We start from the raw sequence: 21929 nt of genomic DNA, 5'->3' as shown, positions 1-21929 counted from the left end.
TTATTTTTAATCGTGTAATTCAAATCGCTAGATGAATTTAAAAAAAAAAAAAAAAACACATTGAATTTCATATCAAAATTTCCGTTTTTGTTTATGTAGATGCTCTTTTTTGAATGTATATGCATATTATATATTTTCTGGTAATAGAAAATATGTCTTGGAAATGTAACGTGAAATTAAATAAAATAAAGTTATCATTGGGAAAGAGCTATTGATATACGTGCATCTAATGCTTTTGGATTCTTTTATAATTTAAAGTACTTTTGATAGATGATTTTTTTTTTTTTTTTCCGACTGGGCTGTATCCCACTTTTTTTTTTTAAAAAAAAATGGGTGGTCTCCCAAAAGATAAAATTACTCCTCATTTGTTTTATTTTTTTTCCTTAATTTCTTTTATTTAAGGCACGTTTAAATATTGTTGTCTATGTTTATTCTCCAAGAAAGACAGGTTTGATTTGAATAGGGCTGAAATTGGCAGCTGCTACCATCTCATATGGTATAGTAATGCCATATGGAATTGGTTGCTTATTTTGTGCGATTTTATATTGTTTTTAACGATTCTATTTATTATTAAATTTTTTATCAGATAAAAAATAAATAATTATTTAAAAAAACTTTTTAAATTAGATTATTTAAACATCTTATCAAATTAATATGATAAAAAATAATTGTCCAATGACCTTCTACTGCAAGAGCTATTAAACATAGTAATTTTTTTTTAAACCCAAAATTTTTCTTAAAAATTAAATTAAATTTTTTTAATAAAATATATGTTATAAATAACATTTTATAGAACAATTTTAAAATTAACTACATATATATGTCATTTACAATATATCAATTTTTATATAGATAGGTAACAATCCATATTCATTATTAAAAATACTCTTCTAAATTTTCATCCATCTATCTCCAATGATGAATCCAAGAATTATTTTCAAAAGTGAACGCTATGTAATGTAATAACATTTTTTTTTAAAAGAATTTTTAACATTTATATACATAATATTTTTTTTTCTATATTGTAACCAGCTCAACTAACTAGATTTTTTTAATCAATGCATTAAAAATTTATATAAAAAATCATAGTTTAAAGCAAAAAAGAAAAAAAGAAATTTTTTTTAGATTTTGTTAGAAATCAGTTAACCAAAACAAATTGAGAACTAAATAAATAACAATAAAATTAGTCATTAGATTCAAAATTTGGCATCTTTATAATTCAAACGACATAAAATACTAATTAAATAAATATTATTTATAAATAAATATAGTTTTTAGTTTAATTATACAATTATTTTGTTATTAACTAATTGTATTCATTGTAATTGTAAATGATCATTATTTTTAAAATTTATGATTAATAGGTATTACATTGTATTTCAAGAAAAAATGTTATTATATTGTAGATAAATATTATAATTATATTTAATAAGTATGATTTAAAAAAAAAAAAAAGAGATGAAAAAGATAAGATAAATAAAACTAAGAAAAAAAACTGTAAAATTGAATTAGAGATGTGTGGGAGTAAAGTTAGTAAAATTGGGGGCACACCTTCAATTTTGGCAATTTAATAAAAAAACAAATAAAACTTAAAAAAAATTAATAAAAAATTAAGAAAAGGGACGAGTCCCCCCGGATAGGAATGTCAATAGGATGGGACGGGGTCGGTTTTTAAAATCCCATCTTTATCCCTGGGGGGTATTTTTTATCCCGTCCTCGCGGTTTTTCCGGTTTCTTTATCGGCGGTGTAGGAACAGGTATTCTCCAATCGAGGACCGGACGGGGCGGTTTTTTCCGCTTTTTTTTTTTTAATAATTCATATAAAAAAATTTTGAAAAATCTATATAATTTTTTTATTAATAAAATGTAAATAAAGTGACCAAAATACAACAAAAATACAATCAAATATGTCGATGTTTGAGGGCTTAGTGTTGGAGCTTGTAAGTAAAGTAGAAAATAATATTTTACATAAATGAAACTAGAAAAAAAATAAATAAATAAATAAATATATATACCGGGTCGAATTCGGAACAGAGTATTTATTCCCGTCCCCGGTTCGGATTTTAAACTTTTGTCCCGAGTCCGCCCAGTAATCCCGATTTTTTGAAAAAAAACCATCCCATTATAGGCGATGCACTGCAGGTATCGAATCATACAGGGCAAATTGTCATTCCTATCCCCGAACCCTGCATGGTCCACACCTGTGTATTTCCAAATTCCTTATAATAATAATAATAGGTGACCAAAAAAAATAATGAAAACTTCCTCAATATAAAACAATTTGATTAAAAATAAAGAAAAAAAAGTAAATAAAATACTTAAAATAAAACAAAAAGTCTCGAATGACAGCCTTACTTATAAGTAAGGTTTACAATTGGAGGTCAGTAATCAGTATTGTGACAACTTAATGTTTACTTGAGCTTAATTGATTGGATCAATAGAATTCACCCATCCCATAACCACTCATCTTTGTGATATATGTAGAAAATCATCATTCCAAATTATTTAATGTCATATTTAAAATTTAAAAAAAAAAAATTATCATGTTGTCGAAAGATAAACATTTTTAGTTATTTTTTCACGCGCCTATCTCTTCTCTTTCCTCTCCTTCGGTTTATTCTCAAATCTCACCATGGCCAAGACTCTTGAAATTTCATTCCAATTTTTCATTATTTCCTCAACTATTTTCTTCTCTCTTGCCACTCCACGAAATTCTTAATCTCATCAAATATTAAACTCTAACTAGAAAAACTAACACACCTTTCTAAAACCATGTTATATCAGTTATTTATTATTATTATTATTATTATAAAAAAAGTTAAAACATTTAAAGCCTCGTTTTGTACCGCCCTTTATAGCTTTGTTTCTTCTTCTATGGTTGTGGTTCTGGGCCTATCCATCTTCATGAGAACAAAAAGCTCTCTGCCTCTTCAGGGTTTTTTTTTTTTTTTTTTTTTTTTTTTTTTCCCTTTATTATTATTATTAGTTTTTTCCAATAGGTCATTTCAAAGGTTAAGCTTGTAAAATTTTCTTGCATTCTGAAAATGGTTGGAGGAAATTTTTCATAAATTACAGCCGTTGACTACCCAAAGATAAGAAAAAGAAACTAAAAACAAGAAAACTTTGCCCACAAACCACAATTACAATCGGTTTTCTTCTGGGCCTGACCAGACTAGTTAGAGTACAAATAGCAATTTGTTGAGAAAGAAAATACATGGAAGCTTAAAAAACTGTTACTTTTTCCCATATACATACATAATCTGATCATTTTAAAGAAACTTTGAAAACAAAACCAAAACTAAAACTTAAAGCTTTAAAAAGGAGAAAAGAAAACCCTTAGAGTGCTTTGTTCCTTTCCTTTCTACTATTCTACTATTTCTTTTTTGTGCTCTACCTATCCATCAAAGAAAATGGTTGTAAAATGATAGAAAAGTGGAGTATGGTTCAGAGTCTTCTAAAACTTAAAGCTTTAAAAAGGAGGGAAGAAAATCCTGAGAATGGATTGTTCCTTTCTTTTCTACTATATCTTTCTTGTGCTCTTCCTGTCCATCAAAGAAAATGATTGTGAAATGATATAAAAGTGGAATGAGATTTAGAGTCTTCTATGGTGGAATTTGAGAATAGACAGAAGAAGGATCCTAAATCCAGATCTGAATCCAGAGGAAAGAGAAAACAGGGTCCGAATCGGACAGGATCGGATAGGATCGGACAGGATAATTAGTGCAGTACTATGTTTGGCATAGTTCCAGACTGAATGATGGACTAATTGTACCATGTTTAGTGCCAAATCGGACTGGATAGGACTATTTTGTAATTATATTTTTAATTTAAAAAAATAAAAATTTTAAAAGTTAAATTTATATTAAAAAAAATTATTACATCTAATTAAAGTTGTACATTTATATATTTATATATTTATATATACATGCAAAATATACAAAATTTGTTGTATACATCCACAAATAATATTAATATGTAACTTTAGAAATAGCTTAAAATTAACTTAAGACAAAGTATGCCATAAATAACAATTAATTAAAAATAAATATATTTTAATGGTATGCATAAGACAATTGAATATTTTTTCAACCCATAAATTACATAAATATATTGTTTCCAAAACCAATAAAAATAATATTTTAGTATGGTAAATCATAAATAACAATTATCCACAAATAAAGAAATAATTAACAGTATATGTAATTAATAAGTTGTTGATAATATAAGAATATCCATATCCAAATTATACGTATATGTATATAGATTTCACATGTAGCAATTCAAATAACAAGTACTACATAAATATAAATATATTGGATTTTACAAGGATAATTTACTTATAAAACAAATAAGTAAATACACTTGTTGATAGCAATCCAAATAAAAAACCTACTATAAAACCATTACGCCATTCATTGTTCAATTGAGCATGTGTATGTGCGGTGGTATTTCGTATTAGATTTGCGTCATTACGATTCCGCATCCGTTGTTCTACATACTCAACATATGCAATTTCAGCTTCTTGGGTTGTATTATATGCTTGATATAAATTATCTCTAAATCCTTGCACTTGTTGATGACATTCAGGCCAAGAATTATATATCCCTGGTTCTCTACCTTTAAACACAACATAAACTCTTTTCCTTGCCATTTAATATTCCTGCATATAAGAATACATTATAATATAATATAGTAATACAATTAAAAAATCAATAAATCAACTCAATCACGCGCATATGAATATTCTAAAACATAACACATAATCATAAAATTATCCTTACATGCAAATTTAGAAACAAACATCCACCACCATACAACAAGTTCATAAGTTTCAAACCTAATTGTTCATAATTATAATCCTCCCATACATAAACAGAAATATGTAGTCCACTACTTTACTAAATTAGTTATCCAAAAAGTCACGAGCATATGCAATCTTCCCCGCATCCGTTTTAATAACCTTAAAAACCTCTATATTCGATGGATCCGATCTCATTGCCTTAGAGATTTTGAGGTTATCACTGGCCTCAAATCCTAACCTGTCAAGCTCCATAGCTAAATATTGTGGATAATAAGCCTCGGATTTTTCCAACTTTGCAGCCAATTTATCAAATAATTTCTCTGCTGCATTGCCTAACCCGGCTACAATGTCATCGTCCTTCGATCTAGATTTTCGTTTACCTCTTGCTTGGACTTGTGTAGATGGTTCACTACCTCCTCGATTCACAGACATTGGAGAATCGACATTATCAATTGGTTCATCTGCAGTGTCTAGATTTATTTCATTGATCATATCAATTGGAGTTTGTGCTCCATGTCCGGTTGCCCGATCCTTCCCAAAAATATTAGCAAGCTTCTCATAAATAGGAAAAGATTTTCCTCTCCAACCTTTTGCACTTGGGGCACTCTAAAATACAAAAAGCCAACGTTTAGCTAAGAAAAAATAAATGCTAGATAACAAACTAAAATTGAAATTAACATATATTTTCAAATAATATTCAAAACCTGCACATATGCTTGCCAAACTTCTTCACTGTCAACCTCCACGCATTTAAGAGAGTCATTCCATCCAAATCCACTTTTGTTCAACATGTCATATATTATACCATATTGCTTCTTCCACTTTCTCATCTTCGACTCAATATGTGGATTGGCTCGTAGTCTCGAATTAGGACACAGATCAGATAGTCGCCTCTCAATCATAGTAAGTGTGCCAGGCTTAAATGACCCTGTATCACAACGTTGCCCACTAGCTACAGCTTCATCTAAGATAATCAGTAAAGCTTCTTCCTCTCGTTGAGTCCATGTACGCCTAGAGTCACCACCCCTATTATCGTTACTGCTACCTCCAACTTCCATTGCTATTTATGTAAAAATTCCATGATTCCAAAAATACCATAAAAAATATGAATTTAATAACAAATAATAAAAATCTCATATGTTATATTTAATATAATTTAGTCTTCATACAAAAGATGTAACAAACACCATAAAATTAAACAGTTACAAAATTATATAAATCATAACAATCAACTATTAACCACGACGACTTCTCCACTCATCAAACATATGCCTAGCTAACTCATTTCTCCAATTAGTCCATTGATCCGAAGAACCAATTGACCCTATAATATCTTCATCCCCACTTATGTCAGCATCGTTACTCATATCAAATTCAGCTTCTCCAGGATCAAGTGCCATTTCTCTCCTAATAAGATTATGTATCAAACAACATGCAGTAATTATCTTAATTTGGATTGAAATTGGATAGAACGATGGACTTCTTAAAATTGCCCATCGCATTTTTAGAACCCCAAAACATCTTTCTATTATATTTCTAGCAGATGCATGCTTCATATTGAAATACTCTTCATGATTTGCAGGTGCACAACCATCTCTCCATTCGGAAAGGTGATATCTTGTTCCCCTATATGGTGCAAGAAATCCTTCACCATTAGTGTAACCAGCATCCACTAAATAATAATAACCTAACACAGAAAAATAGCTCCTATTAGATAGCGTAATGTTAGTCCATTACAATATAAACTTTAAGGATTGCTCTTACCGGTGGGTACTTTTAATCCATTTGGCCTACTTAATGCATCTCGAAGTACTCTTGAGTCTGAAGCGGAACCTTCCCAACCAGGTAATACAAATATGAATTCCATATTTGGGTTACATACACCTAAGACATTTGTGGCTATCTCACCCTTCCTGGTTCGATATCTCGGCTTATCGATTTCGGGTACATTAACCTTAATATAAGTTCCATCTAATGCTCCCAAACAATTCTAGGTCACAAACAAAATTAGTTACATAAGATATTGCCACATATATCTACGAATTAAATAAAGTAACCAAACTAATTGATTAACATACCTTAAATATTTTCCATCTATCATCCGAACAATTATCTGACACAGGTTCAGAATGCCTCAACAATGTCCCATGTAAACGTAACACTCCATTCAACACTGAATTGAAATATCTACTAACTGTTTCCCCCGATCTATTGAATCTAGTGATAATTGTACGGTTCTTTGTATGATGAGCAATTATATGCAAAAATATGCACACTTGCTCTTCCAATGTAACAGTACCATCTCTTTTAACATATCCATCATGGCGTAATAACTGACATAAAATACCAAATGTTCTCCTATCCATCCTAAGTTGACTAATACAGTTAACATCATTGTCCAACAAACTAGTTACAAAAGACGAACGCAACTCTGCAGTCCTATTTATTCGATTCCTAGCACCTCTATCATTTCTCAATCGCATTGCTACATACATGTACATAAACCCGACAACTATAAAGCATGTACAAAAATATTCTAATGCCTTATCATTTGGAAGCATCAATAATGCCGCTAATTTTCTTCGATCCATATTCACTACAAAAAAGTAAAAATAAGGTTATCATATCTATGCATAAACAAACGAATGTGCAAAAGACATTGGAATTTTCATTATTCATCCTATATATAAACAAACGAAAAAATGTTAGAATTTTTACTCTCATATAGATTATCTATGGTAGGTATAAACACCTAATATCTACTTCTGTTTATCGGTGCAACTAATGAGAACATAGCGTGAATGTAATAATATATGTAAACAAACCTAAACACATTAGCATATGTTCACAGATATTGCTCAAGTACAAGGATATGACAAGGAGTATCTAACAATCAAACCAATAGACACTACAATGATGCATGAGGAGAAATTTGTTATCTGGATTGGTGCAGTTACATGTCTAAGGGTCACATTTGTTTGAATTTAGTTCTCCATAAACTATTTAAGTATTTCTTTACTTGATTTCAAATAGATTACTTTGTCCTTGTTTCAAAAAATATTTATTTTTAATTTAAAAAACCTATTTATATTTTATGTTTTAAAAAAGATAAAAACCATACATTAATTAGCACCAATCTCTAAACTTTCAAAGTACTCAAACTATTGAGTGAAATTAAATTAATTTACAAAAACCATACATTTAATTAATAAAAAAAAATCATAAAAATTCTCATGCCCTAGCTGGCGATTAAAAGATTTAATTTCTTATTGAAATATAAATGGTGATCAGTCAAATATGGAAATGAATATATCTTTTTTTTTTTTTTTTCCAAATCACTCAAAAGTAAACATGAATATCGCCAATTCAATTTTCACAACTTATATGTCTTCAAGTGTTTGTGATCAGCTTGATCAATTCATAAGCCAATAAAAAGCAGTATTTATTATATCAAGTTCTTTGTAGAATTTGTTTTCATATTTCGTCAGAGAGTGGAGTAGTATAGAAGAATAGTATATTAATATTGCAGCAGAAAATAGTTAAGCCGAGGGGAGAGATTGTGACTGGCCCACCTTAGTCACCAACCTACAACCAAAAGACACCAACTAGGAAGGATACAAGCCCGTGATTCCATAAAAGTAACTATTCTGTCCAAGGCCATGTCAATTGAAGAATCCAGTTTGTCAAAAGAGAATGATAAAGTTAGCAACCACGGCTATGGCCCACCTTAGTCACCAACCTACCATAGCCACTGCATCTTCCCAACCACAGATGCATATCCTAGAAATGTCTATTAAAGCACCCACCAAAACATTTATTATATGAATAAACTACTATTGTTCTCAGATTAATAGATAATTATGATTTGTGAATAACTCTCAATAGATCTAGATGAAATATTAATCTGTCATCATTCCTCTCGCATGTTATAATCTAAGTTAACTTCTCAAGTCCATAATCTACCATAATCTGATTATATTAGATAACACTACTGCTATTCAGAGCATGGGATTTAGTAAGAACGAGCATCAACATTCAGCATTTCAAGAATTGAGAGCAGATAAAACACTCAGTGTAAAATTATTAACAAAAAAAGCTGAATACTGATTTTCCATTCAGTGAGATAATAAACAACTTTTATTCTAAGATCAACAGATAATTATGAATAGCTCTCAATAGACCTAGATGAAATATTAATCTATCATCATTCCTTTGATAAAGTCATAATCTGAGTAACTTCTCAAGTCCATAAACTGATTATATTAGATAATACGACAGATATTCACAGCACAATAACCTGATACTCTGCCTCCACTGGAATGCAATCTAGTGAATATGGTTGTTGGAGACGAGCTATGATGCGATCCTGTCAGAGATAAAGAGTAGTTTTAGGAAGAATACACAAATCCATTGTATAGGACAAATCCATTGATGTCATCCTCTTCTATTCGCCCCTCCAAAAACAAAAATGGAGAGAACATGAAAAGTTCCAGCCATAAAGTAAAAAAAATTCAATAGACATCGATTCTAGTAAGAAGAAATAAAATGGCAAAAAAAAAAAAAAAAAATGCCAGAACGAAGAATAAGAAATTTTGTCTACACATCTGTACTCCCAGATTGAAGAAGAAGAAGAAATAAAATGGCAAAAAAAAAAAAAAAAAAAACAAAACAATGCCAGATCGAAGAGAAGAACGAAGAAGAAGAAGAACAATGTAGATGAAGAAGAAGAAGAACGAGAACAGAGAAGAAGAAAAAGAAAAATAAAAAGTCTTTTCTGGCATATCAGAAAAGAGGAATATGCAGATCTAATAAAAAAGAAATAAACTGAAACATGAAGAAGAAGAAGCAGACAAACAATGAGAAGAGAAAGAAGAAGGCAAACTCACAGATTCAAGAAGAAGAACACAGAGCTTGATCTGGGCAGAGGCACGCGAGAGACACCACCAACGCCTTCGATGAGCTCCGGACAGAAATTTGACCCAGGGGGAAGGACAGGTTAGCTTAATCCCCCTCTCGGGGGATTATTTCACTGTAGCAGCTAACTTATCCGCTCCTTCATTTGTTCCTTCCAAACACCGGATTGGGACACAATCCTGTCCAATCCGGTGAAACAAACACGCCCTTAGAGTGCTTTGTTCCTTTCCTTTCTACTATTCTACTATTTCTTTTTTGTGCTCTACCTATCCATCAAAGAAAATGGTTGTAAAATGATAGAAAAGTGGAGTATGGTTCAGAGTCTTCTAAAACTTAAAGCTTTAAAAAGGAGGGAAGAAAATCCTCAGAATGGATTGTTCCTTTCTTTTCTACTATATCTTTCTTGTGCTCTTCCTGTCCATCAAAGAAAATGATTGTGAAATGATATAAAAGTGGAATGAGATTTAGAGTCTTCTATGGTGGAATTTGAGAATAGACAGAAGAAGGATCCTAAATCCAGATCTGAATCCAGAGGAAAGAGAAAACAGGGGAGAGAAACAGCGTGTGAAATATTATTTGGGATGTTTAACTCTTGATGACATGGTAATTTTTTTAAACGTGACATTAGATAACTTAGAATCATACTAACTGATCTGGTACCAACGTATCATCTAAAATTTTCTCTGACAGGGAAGCTACTGGTCAAGCATGCAAACTGCCTATAGGCATGCATACAAATATGTAGTTTGTTTTCACTGGTAATTAATTATATAAAAAGATCGTTAGTATTGTGGATACATATTGATTGGTTAATATTAATATATATATATATATATATATATATAATTTTCTTTTTCTTTTTTTTTTTTGAAAAAAAGAATTACAGAGCTTATTATTTTATTATACATATAAATTTCCGTGTCAGCAATGTCTATCTATCAGAATTGGTGACCAAATAGAATAATTTTCTTGATATCTAATAAAAAACTTCTTCCAATGTACTTGTTTATCTTTCCAAATACTTGCAAAATATAACATCACCGTTTATGGTTAATCACCATGAAGGCTTGATTATCCTAAATAAATATCTAATAAAACAGAAAAGAAAGGCCAAGTTATTAAAATTAGGTAGTAGATAAATAACCCCCAAAGCACATGTTTCCGGTAAAGTAAATATATTCTCGAAAGCAATTTAAAATCCTAATTAATATGTACAAGCAATATATATATATACACATAACGTATGGAATCTTTCTTCTTTACAGTACCTTTTTCACTTTTGGTTCTAATAATAATTCTCTCCATCCCAAAAATGGCTCTAAAGATACCCAGCCATGGCTCATAGCCCAAGTTATGTTTTTATCAGCTAAATAAATATAAATATGATTAAAAAAGAAAAAAGAAAATGTAGAACAATATGCTCTCTTTGAAGAATGTCACTCTCAAACTCACTGATATGGGAAACAGGGTTTGTTTTGACATTCAATTATGATCCCCCAATGGGCCATTTCTCCACATTTGTCGAACACTTGGGTCCATATATTAAAAGGCCACTTGTCATCCTCCCCAGTTTGTCAAGGTTTGACCCACCCAACCCAATATACCAAATGCCCCATCATCAATGTATCTCTCAATGCTCCAATCACATCATCTTTAATTTGATTTTTTGAGAATTTAATTATCTATGATTTGATAACCCTATTAATCGGAGATGTGTTCAGGCCAGGTGTTTTGGACCATTGTGGCTTCAAATACATGTTCTTCATGTAACTCCAAAGTTTATGTTCAATGCAAAAGTGCAAAAAATGTTGCAAAACGACAATGTGTATACTCAATGATTTAGAGTGTCTATCATTTCATATGGCAAATCATATTTGATTGGAAGGTAGATGTTCCTTTGAGATGGAAAAATATTGCTTCATCTTTTGTTAAATGTTAATGGATGAGTTAATTTGTGTACGTTATTATATCACAAAAAGAAAATAATTGAGTACATTAAGAACCTATGAGGATTAGACAATATGTACATTATAGTTCTCTCTACCAACCTTCAGTAAATCAATACTCAAAAGTAATCAACAATTACTAACAAACCTCCGACTGATGCATTATAGTAATTTTTTCCCCCAAACCTCCATCCTAAATTAATATGTAATGAACTTATAGATAATTTTGCCGCTTGATATTAATTTTATTAAAATTTTTAGGGTCCATATAATATATATATATATATATAAAGGTTTTGTAAGTTTTTATGTGATAAATATCAGTATTCTAAAAGGCAGAAAAAGACACCATCTAGGTGTGATACTTTTAAATAACGCCTCGTATAGTAACAAAGTTTAGAAAAAGACGGTCAATACTGTGTTGACCGCCTAATGCTTGCTTAGGTATTAAAAGGCGCGAGCCTTTTTGTTAAAAGTTTTTTTTTTTCTCCTTAAGATTATTTTTTAAAAAATATTAAAAAACAATTCATAAGAAATTAAAAAATAAAAAATAAAAAAATAAATATTGTTAAAAAATGAAAACTTTTTTAAAATTAAGTTTTTTTTCTTAAACAAAAATGAACATGATGAATAAGAAAAAGAAGAGTAATAAATTAGAGACTCTACTAGCAATTGATGCTAGTAATGCTCAAGTTGAAATTAGAGAGCTCAAGGAAAATGATTTTGAATTGGATGGCAGGGAAGATGAGTTGGATGAAGATGTAGATATTAAATTGGAATCAGATAAAGAATTAAACAAGAGATAGGTTATGGTAATAGTTAAATATATATTAATCTATGAATTATTAGGTATTTGTAGGTTTGTAATATATATGTTTTGAAGCTAATCTGTTATTGGAAACTTGGAAAATATGAATTTACATAAATCTATTATGATCGATTACATATTAATTCATGTTTATTACACATACAAAAATAATATAAACATATATATATTTTGACATTAAAAATATGAATTTTTTTTTGTTTATTTAGTAACTTTATAATAATTAAAATAATAATATAATTGTGGCTTTTTTTACGCCTAGGCTCGTAAGATTTAAGGCTTAAGGCTTGACCTTACCGTCTTGTAACATCTTATGCTTTTTAGAACACTGATAAATATATAATGTTATCATCTATTCTAAGGATTATATTCAAAGTGAAAACCATGTCTCCTCATTCTTGTGAAAACAATGGCTAAAAATGGGTTAGTTAGCAATCCAAATGTGATAACTTGGAACTTCAATCAATTCTCCAATTTCTGGTAATCTCTTCTATAAAAAATGGAACTCATTTATCAACGACTCTCTCCCACTTCATCATCATTATTATCATCTAATCTTTTTGGGGCATGGAACTCTGTCTTTGCCACTTTCTTTTTGCAATTTAACTTGATATAGTTATTATAAAAATAAAAAATAAATAAAAAAAGGGAAAGAGGGAAGAAGAAACAAGAGTAGAAGAGAGAAAAATAACATAGAGGTTCAGTTAACACCGATCTACATAAATATGAACCTACATCCACAAAACGGAAGACCGAAAGCACTACATTTCATTATACACTCTTGCTTATCTACAATATATTAACAAACACCAATATTTATAGGTGTATAGCATATATAATCAAGGAAATAAAAAAGATCAATGACATTTAATATAATTGATTGATGAAATAATGGAATTAATTCATCATATAATGTAATTGATTGTGTTAATCATTGGATATTGGCTCTGATATGACAAATCTTCAATAATATTCTCCCCCATGTTCTCCCTTTTAGGTGTTTTCAAGAAGACACCATTTGTGTGCTAAAAAGAAGATGGTGGTGATCAGCTTTCCTTTTTCTTTACCCTCTGTCTTCTCTCTTCCTACCGTACACGTTGAAATTCCTTAAATCTCTTTTAGATTTTGTTATTTTCGCCTCTCTTGATATAAATTTCTTTCTTCATATTGTTTTATTGTTTCTTGAATTGCTTCATTGGTGGGGTAGGAAAGGACAAAACTTAATTACCTCTTCTATGAAGTATTTGTCTGAACTAATTGATAATTTTACTCGAGTTCTGTAATTAATTTTTAACTATCAATATTACTTATCTTAACCACAGAGCTACACCCCTTCATAATAAGTCAGATAGTTCTTACATCTGGCGTTTAATCTCGATCCTAGGCTTGATAAGGCAAATTGCCACATTATACGAAGATCAAATCCATGTGCATTACCAACATTATATTAAAAAAATAACCCTAAAGAAAAACCTCTTCACTGGAAAACTTTTTGTTGACTCAAATGCATAAAAACATCAAATTCTAATTATATACTAATCCAGCCCAGGGGCAACAACCTCCCTACTTCCAATTCAACAACAGTTGGAACACTATGCTAATTTCTATAATTTCCATTATTTTCGCTTCTTAATTGAAGCAATTCATAAGACATGATTTGCTTTGGTTTTATCTGAAGTGCAAATATATTTTTAACAACGTCTGTTTCATACAAGAAGCCAACTCATCTCATGGTGGCTGTGGCTGAGGCAACCATTAAAACATTGGAAAAGTAGACCCCCGCAATGCTCTCAAATAAGTACATATTGATATACACATGCATACAAATATGTTAGGATAGAGATTATATATTATATATCAATAAACTGTCAACTCTCACTGCTGTCGATTGCTGTCTATAGTTCATAACCTGGGAACCTGGACCGTTCAGGTGCAAGCAGATCAAACCAAAGGCAAACTGTTCCTGCAAGTCCTTGAAAAAGGGAGCAAGTAATGGCATGGTCAGCAGCACCACGAGTATTCCCCATGTTTACGAGCTTTCTAGCATTGTGATATAAGAAGCTTGCAAATGCCTTTGCCCTCTCTTCGTATACGCTCTCCCCTGTGAGTCGATAGAGGGAAAGGAAAGCATAGGCATTGCCAGCAACTCCATCAGCAAGTCCTACCTTCTTCACCAACCCATTCTTCCATACAACTTCTCCTGCTTCAATTGCAGCATCACGGAATTCTCTATCATTTGGAAACACCTAAGGGACAGACAAGAAATTCTTTCCATCAACTGGTTTATGCTAGGTGGAACAAATTAAGGATTTGAAAACATCTGCATCTTCAAACATTGACTCTAGTACCGATCCACACACCCAAAGATCAAGGATCGAACATGCAGAATACTTTGCAATTATGCAATGTCTCATACACATGAATGCTGCTGTGTGTGTGTGTGTGTGTGTGTGTGTGTTTATGTACTATAGAGAGATTGCATATAGGATTGATGAGAGGAAAGTGAAATGCAGTGAAAGTGAAAGTTGGAGAATTAGTTTGTTGTAATGAGAGGTTCCTAAACCTCAAAGTTATGACACATTGATAATTGAATTTAAGACAAGTATATTTGAGTTTCCAACCTGTGATGCCTTGCAGAGGGTGATAGCCATGCCAGTTGCACCATGAGACCACTGTACCAACTTGTCCCTTGGGTTTCCCTCACTTGAGGGGTAATTTCCACTATGAGGGAACCTGTTACTCATCATGTATCTTAAAGTCCCCTTGACATCCTCAGCATTCTCTTCAGATAGAGGAAAGTGAAGTAGCACATGCAGAATTCCGGCCAGACCATTGGCTGCACCCCAGTACCTAGTCCCGTGCCATCTGTACATCAGTGGGCAGGAAGTTTTATCAGATGCCCCTGCCCTGCCCCCAGCCAGCACAGCATCAACAATAGATGTGAGAAGATCACTAGGTAGCTTATTTTCACCAATATATTTGCTAATGAACAATGCTCCCCATAGAAACCCAGATCGTCCATAAAGGAGGTCATATGACATTCCAAAACCACCTTCCTCTGGTCCAACAGGAAGGGCCCTTTCTTGCGCTACCTATACATGATTAAGTAAACATTAAACACCCTGTCTCTATATCATAAGACAGTGCTTCTGAACCAACTATATATTAAACTACAACCATAAGACCGTTTCATTAATTTGATGTCGAGATCATTTAAAAGGTTTACTTTTTACATGCTGTCAAGACTTGAATAATTGCATAGCATGAAAAAAAGATTCATAGAAATTTCACATTTTCACCTGATCTGTTTTGTGGTATAGATTTTTAAAATGAAAATAAATAGCTAAACTGTAAAAACAACATGACAAAAGAACAAGACCATCTGGAAAAAGTATAAATGTGACAGAGATTGGCAGTCTTAACTCATACAAATTCCATAGTGAAGACCACCTATGACAAGACAACACACCATATGCAGCCACAAAATTCTTAACCACATTGGGCCCCGCCACAGAAGAGTAATTTTTTTTTAATCATAGTAAAGACCTTTATAATTCATATGCTTCCTCAGAGTAGGATTCTTCTAATCCAAAAAATAAACAGAAATGTTGAAAAGAATATAGAAAGGTACCTCAGGGGCCAGCCGAGTGGTTTTACCATGGTTAGAAAATGATCTAGGTTAGAATTCTCCCATTCCGAGATTAAAAAAGTAAAAATAAATAAAATTAAGGAGGAAAGGAAGATTAATCAGCGGGAGGGCTCTACCTAGGGTGGACCACTGTCTAAAACATATAACATAAAAGAGAAAAGAAAAAAGAAAAAAGGAAAAAGGGAAACATACAACATTAAAGAGACAAAATAAATGAAGGGAGTAGGTACCAAAACTAGGAAGGAAAAAAAACATCTTCCTCCATGCAAGATGAACTAAACCAATTTAATTAGGCATGCCAATTATATTTAAAATTGGCATTCTTTTAGTTTTAAGTAAATTTAGTTAACCAATTTGTTAAATTCATATTACATCTCAGATCTTCACACACACAAATAATAATAATAATAAAAAATAAATAATTGTACCAATACATGCACATCCACTATCAACCACATGACTAGATGATACCTAAAATATCTGAAAACCAAAAACGAGTATCTAAAACAAAGGCAGATACCTACAAAATAATAGTACTTCTTGACAATAACTGGAGCGAGTGGACTAGATATGTGACAAAAAAATTTCATGATATTTACTGACCCATGCCTTAAACAAGATATTTTCCAAAACATTCTATTTTATTTTGGGAAATAAGATACGAAAAAAATTTGGAATTTTGAACACATGAATAAGTTTTTTTTTTGGGTCGAAACACACATGAATAAGTTCACAGGACTAAGATGCTATACATTACCTCAAGGAAGAGATTCAAATACAAGTCACGCCTTTGTTGGTTCCCCATATAATTAGCCACCACAGCTCCAAGGGCATAAATTCCCCCTCTACCACACAAAAACGTCACATGCCTGCACAAAATGTTACTCCAAGTCAGTTTAAGAAACGGAAAGGACCAACCCATTTTCCAAATATAAAGGGAAACATACTAATAATCAACCAAATTAACTTTTTTTCTATCAAAAAAAGTTACAAAAAAAATATAAAAACCCTGCCTGTAACCCCCCACAAAGATGAGGGAAAAGATTTCAATGAAACCCTGGCTGATTTGTGACGGGTTTTTCATTAATTAACTCCACATGCACTGTAATGATTTAATTCACTACAGTAAATGGAATTTTTAATTCACGACTCAAATTGTCTTCGAAAATTTTGCTTTTCAAAGGTAAAATAAACTGAAATTTTTTTACCCCACATAACTAGTATTACTATTACTATTTCCAACTTATTACAAACAAATACAACTCAGGAGTAATTAATATGAATTAATTTAAATTTATAGTTTAGCTGCAATAATATAAACATATATATATATATAATTGGTTAAGACATTTATAGCTGTCAATCAACATCACCAATTATGTGGGTGTGAATCTGATGTTGTTAGGTAGAAGTTCACGAGCCGTTCCGGTTCATGACGATATTTAAACAACTTTTTCTTCCCCTTTATGTTCCAAAGTTTGGTCATCGAAAAATCATCTCCTTTTCTTTTATTAATACCGTTCAAGCATTAATCATCCTCATTTTTTTTTTTTAAATAAATCATCCTCATGTTTTAACAACAATTTTTTTTTTTTAACAAAAAATTTAAAAAGCAAACTTCTTCTTTAAAAAAAAAAAAAATTAAAAACAAACTTTTTTTTCTTTAAAAAAAAAAAATATTGCTAGTTGTAGGTTCTATTTGGCATAAATTTTTTTTTTTACTTAAAAGCTTTATTAAAAAATTAAAAAAGTTTTTATAAAAAAATAAAAATATTTGATAAAAATTAATAAATATTTATTGATAACAAATAAATTTTTTTACATTATTTTTAAAAAATTTAAATTTTGAATTTTTATAAAAAAAAAATTTATTTTATATAGAAATTTAATAAACGGACGCGTAGTACTGTAGATGACCAAAATATCCACAAAACAAATCCACGATATTAAGTCTGAATCAAATATTTACGTGTTCTTTAAGGTATATGAGTTCCACCAGAATATCCAATAGCCTCAACCTTACCGTACACATCCCCGCTATTTTATTTTATTTTATTTTTCCGTTTAATTTCTAAAATAATAATATCGTTTAATTGCTTCATACTTGGGCAAACTAAAACTATCCCAACCAAAAAATAAATAAATAAAATAAAAAACCTGGTGGAGCCACGTGCGGCTTCGGCACACGTGTCTACAATCTCGGCGCACAACGTCAAGTCCTGCTGATTACCGGTGGCCTCGTACGCCCTCAGGCAGGAGAAAGCCGTCCCAAGAACACCCGAATACACACTCGGGTCCAAGCTCTTACCCGAACCCGAACCCGAACCAAGTCCTTCTTTCCACGACAATTGCACGACCTAAATTAACCACAACCAAAAATATATATATATATATATATATAATAAATAAATAAGAAATTTCCATTACCCACTCAAAAGCTTCTTAGCTAACGTGCTCATATTGAGTGTACAATCTTAACCTACGCAACCGCTTTTTCTAAAACCAACCTGGTCTTTAAGAGTCACCGCCGCTCTCAGTAAAGTCTCCGAAGGAAGTGACAAATTCTTAGCCGTTAGATCAACCAGATCGAACTGCTCACCTTTGGACTCCTCGCGACCATCCTGAGAAGACGAAGCTAGCTCCACCATCGAAGGCATTCCTCTCTCTCTCTCTCTCTCTCTCTTAAAATCTGAATTTTGTAAAATGGTTGGGAATTTGCGCTTTTTCTTTTAGAGCCTTGGGTTTTGCTGTGGGTGGAAACTGGGAAGTAAAAAATAATAATAATAATAAGTATTTAGGTGTTGAGCGATGGTTGCATGTAATGGCGGTGCACCGAAAATGAGCTAAAATTTAGCGTGCCACGTAAGCATCTTTTGAGTACCGATTAATTGATGCCTTTGTTTGATGCCCATGCGAATCATATTGCTATGCAAGTTGTGGGGCCCCCATTATTTGATTCTGTTTCTTCTTAAAGTTTTTTTTTTTTTTTTTTTAATATTTAATTTGATGTGAGTTTTGCTGCACATGATAAAAGGTCAAAAATTGAGGATAACTGTGTTACAGAACATGGATTCGAGTAATGGGACGGAGGGTTAGGATCATTTGTAATGTTAAAAAAATAATAATAATGATTAAGGTCTTGACCTGGAAATCTAATAATTTTTATGGTCTGTGGGCCGCTGCCTGGTTAAGGGCATGTGTAGGGACCACATTGATCTATTACGTGGGGCCAACTTCATTATCAAGATAAGAATATATGTATCTTCTTTTCTTTTCTTTTTTCTTTTTTTTTTGTGGATTTTTGTTAAAATTTATTTATTTTTCTTGGAAATGTATTATTATACATGATTTTTATTATTTTTTTCTCTGTACGGAACCTACCAATTTTTACTTTTTTGGTTAAAAAAAGAATTAATTTTTTTTTAAAATAGAATTGAACGTAGTTTGTGATCGTACAGTTACGCTTTAATGGAAGTTAAACAATATTAATAGGATTATTTTTTTTTTAAATAGTGAAATTTCTTTTTGTGGCACTACATTAAGCAAGTGGGTCTATTTATTTATTTATTTTTACTCTTCTGCGAATCAATGCCCACTACCAAAAAAAAAAAAAAAAAAGGAAATAAATTAATTTGATATAAAATGTGCTTAAATTATTTATAATATCCTATTGCTATCGTTTTGTTAATGTAAATTACTTTATGACAAGAAAAGTTATAGCCTTTTGCATTCAGGAAATTGAAGCACAGGTGTAAACAAGTGAGAACGACCAAAATATTTATTTCAAAAAAATAAATAAAAAAATAAAAAAACCTCAAAAGTAGATTATTGATATAAGGTCAGAGTAAATCTTCTGCACTTTTTGTTCTGCGCACACATTTAACACGTGCAGTTTTTTTGGGATAAAACGTGCAGATTTCTTTAAAGATTATAGATAATACTGCATGGATATATATATATATATATATATAGAATGAATAAAGAAATTATAGAATCATGGTTTGTATATTTTATAGGAGCTAGTTGTAATTTGGTCATTATGCTCGTGATTTAAACGTTTATGAGGTCGGCAATGAGAATAAATAACAGTGGGCATTATATAATAATAATATTGATGATTCTGATGGTGGTGGTGGTGTAAATTTGCAAATAACATTCACAATTTTGTTTTGGTTGGATTTTTTTTCAGTCATTTATTGTTATTTATCTTTTATTTAGATATTTTAAATTATAATCTTTTAAATATAGACATAAATAATTATTTTAATTGAATTTATGTGTATGTATATATACGTTCAGAGCAATCAGTAATGGCATATAAGGATTGCAATATATCCATAATGTTTATAGTTTACTACAACAATATACAGGATTTCAATTCCTTTTAATATTCAAATATAAGTAATTTATCTTTTATTAAGCAAAACGTATTAGTTTAAATGGTAAATTCATTGTTTTATCGTGCAATAATTGAAAGTTCAAATCTTCATATCTTAGTATAAAAATAAATAAATAAATTTTAAATGTTTTTTTTCTAAAATATTAAAAGGTCTTTTATTTTTAATAATAATAACTACATGTTCAATGCTTTTTCCCAAAAATAAAAATCCTCCATGTTTGGTCATATATCTAAGATTAATAAACAAAATGTTTATTTTACACGAAATTTTTGCGTTTCAAAACACAAAACCCAAAAAAAAATAAAAAAAATAAAATAAAGAAGGAAGAAGAAGAAAATGTTTATTAAATCAATGCGAACTTGTAAGCTTTTCTATTTTTGCATGACTTATATTTTTTTTATTTAATTTTTTCGGCTTTTAGATTTGTATCTTGTTTGAGTAATAACAGCTGTAAGCCTGTAAACGGAAAATTAACCCAAAAAAAAAAGCCTGTAAAAGAAAAGGAAAAAAAAAATAATAATAATAATATAAACGAAATATAGAAGATTTTTACGCTGGTCGGCACTAAAAGAAACAACTTTTTATTGAAATAATAAATAGCACTGGCATATGACAACTAATCAGAGTGGCGCAGCGGAAGCGTGGTGGGCCCATAACCCACAGGTCCCTGGATCGAAACCAGGCTCTGATATCTTCAGAGAAAGCTTCCCAATTTTTTTTTTTATGTTTTTTTTATTTTTGCCCCGATCCTTTTTTCCATGTGCGATTCTTTACCAAAAAATTAAAAGAAAAGGAGGAACTACAACTATATTTCATTTTTAGAATATGAAAAACAAAAGGCTATATAGCTACTTCCTGGTAACAATATTTAAATGTCCCAAAAATTAAAACAAAAACAAGAACAGAAACAATAGAATACTGTGACAACCAAACAATCATTGAATGTTCTGTTTCTCCTACATCACTATTGAATGCAGTAGACTTGCTTCTCTGAAGATGATCATGAAGATGATGATGATGATGATCTATTATTTCGGATTTCGGGGTATCTGCATTACCAAATATTGATCCCTTCATAAGTGCCTCACTGATATTCAAACTCATAGTTTTACCTAGTTTATATACTCCAATTTCTTTTTCTTCCTTGTCTACTGAATTGCTTGCCTTCACTTTATTACCATGCCCACTTTCCTTTTCATCCTCTTTCTTCAACTCCTTCGTCTGTGTTTTCTCCTCCTCCTTCCACTGAGTCCTTCTACATGCAACTTGCAAGCATCATCAATTGCTTTGTCCTGGATGAAAAAAATAAATAAATAAATAAAAAGGTTGTTTTTTCAATAATAATGTGACTGCCAAGGAGAGTGAAAAAGACCTGTAATAATATAATAATGCT

General features: G+C 30.9%; 3 protein-coding genes and 1 non-coding gene across 4 annotated transcripts; 1 reads left to right on the top strand and 3 right to left on the bottom strand.

Annotated features, from left to right (window-relative positions):
- Positions 1–4237: 4237 nt before the first annotated feature.
- On the bottom strand, positions 4238–10382 carry LOC132804441 (uncharacterized). Its single transcript, XM_060818829.1, has 4 exons — positions 9688–10382; positions 9099–9167; positions 5506–5861; positions 4238–5407 (listed from the first exon to the last, which is right to left on the bottom strand). Exons 3-4 carry the CDS (start codon positions 5857–5859, stop codon positions 4904–4906), a joined length of 858 nt encoding a protein of 285 aa, XP_060674812.1. The 5' UTR covers positions 5860–5861; positions 9099–9167; positions 9688–10382; the 3' UTR covers positions 4238–4903.
- Positions 5912–7284, bottom strand: LOC132804476 (protein ANTAGONIST OF LIKE HETEROCHROMATIN PROTEIN 1-like). Its single transcript, XM_060818883.1, has 4 exons — positions 7101–7284; positions 6880–6995; positions 6566–6791; positions 5912–6488 (listed from the first exon to the last, which is right to left on the bottom strand). The coding sequence occupies exons 1-4, from the start codon at positions 7282–7284 to the stop codon at positions 6037–6039; spliced, it is 978 nt and encodes a 325-aa protein (XP_060674866.1). The 3' UTR covers positions 5912–6036.
- A 3689-nt stretch (positions 10383–14071) lies between the features above and the next one.
- Positions 14072–18908, bottom strand: LOC107425318 (lanC-like protein GCL1). Its single transcript, XM_048479672.2, has 5 exons — positions 18644–18908; positions 18294–18493; positions 16894–17005; positions 15109–15579; positions 14072–14733 (listed from the first exon to the last, which is right to left on the bottom strand). The coding sequence occupies exons 1-5, from the start codon at positions 18791–18793 to the stop codon at positions 14383–14385; spliced, it is 1284 nt and encodes a 427-aa protein (XP_048335629.1). The 5' UTR covers positions 18794–18908; the 3' UTR covers positions 14072–14382.
- A 2247-nt stretch (positions 18909–21155) lies between these two features.
- On the top strand, positions 21156–21227 carry TRNAM-CAU (transfer RNA methionine (anticodon CAU)). Its single transcript has one exon. It is a non-coding gene; the product is annotated as a tRNA-Met (tRNA).
- The last annotated feature ends 702 nt before the right edge of the window (positions 21228–21929 follow it).

The sequence above is a fragment of the Ziziphus jujuba genome, chromosome 7 (assembly GCF_031755915.1).
Source record: "Ziziphus jujuba cultivar Dongzao chromosome 7, ASM3175591v1".
Taxonomy (NCBI): domain Eukaryota; kingdom Viridiplantae; phylum Streptophyta; class Magnoliopsida; order Rosales; family Rhamnaceae; genus Ziziphus; species Ziziphus jujuba.
Note: the sequence above shows the minus strand (reverse complement) of the source record. Positions and strands in the feature narration are given on the sequence as shown.

Bases quoted from the DNA above. Each gene is read 5' to 3' on its own strand.
- LOC132804441 (XM_060818829.1), bottom strand. From the start codon at position 5,859: ATGGAAGTTGGAGGTAGCAGTAACGATAATAGGGGTGGTGACTCTAGG. The intron at 5,408-5,505 runs GTTTTGAATATT...TTTGTATTTTAG, and splicing joins TTTGGCAAGCATATGTGCAG to AGTGCCCCAAGTGCAAAAGG.
- LOC132804476 (XM_060818883.1), bottom strand. From the start codon at position 7,284: ATGCGATTGAGAAATGATAGAGGTGCTAGGAATCGAATAAATAGGACT. The intron at 6,996-7,100 runs GTACTGTTACAT...CGGGGGAAACAG, and splicing joins TGGATATGTTAAAAGAGATG to TTAGTAGATATTTCAATTCA. The intron at 6,792-6,879 runs GTATGTTAATCA...TTTGTGACCTAG, and splicing joins ATAGATGGAAAATATTTAAG to AATTGTTTGGGAGCATTAGA.
- LOC107425318 (XM_048479672.2), bottom strand. From the start codon at position 18,793: ATGCCTTCGATGGTGGAGCTAGCTTCGTCTTCTCAGGATGGTCGCGAG. The intron at 15,580-16,893 runs GTAATGTATAGC...AATCATGTATAG, and splicing joins ATTTGAATCTCTTCCTTGAG to GTAGCGCAAGAAAGGGCCCT. The intron at 14,734-15,108 runs GTTGGAAACTCA...TCTGTCCCTTAG, and splicing joins CCCTCTGCAAGGCATCACAG to GTGTTTCCAAATGATAGAGA.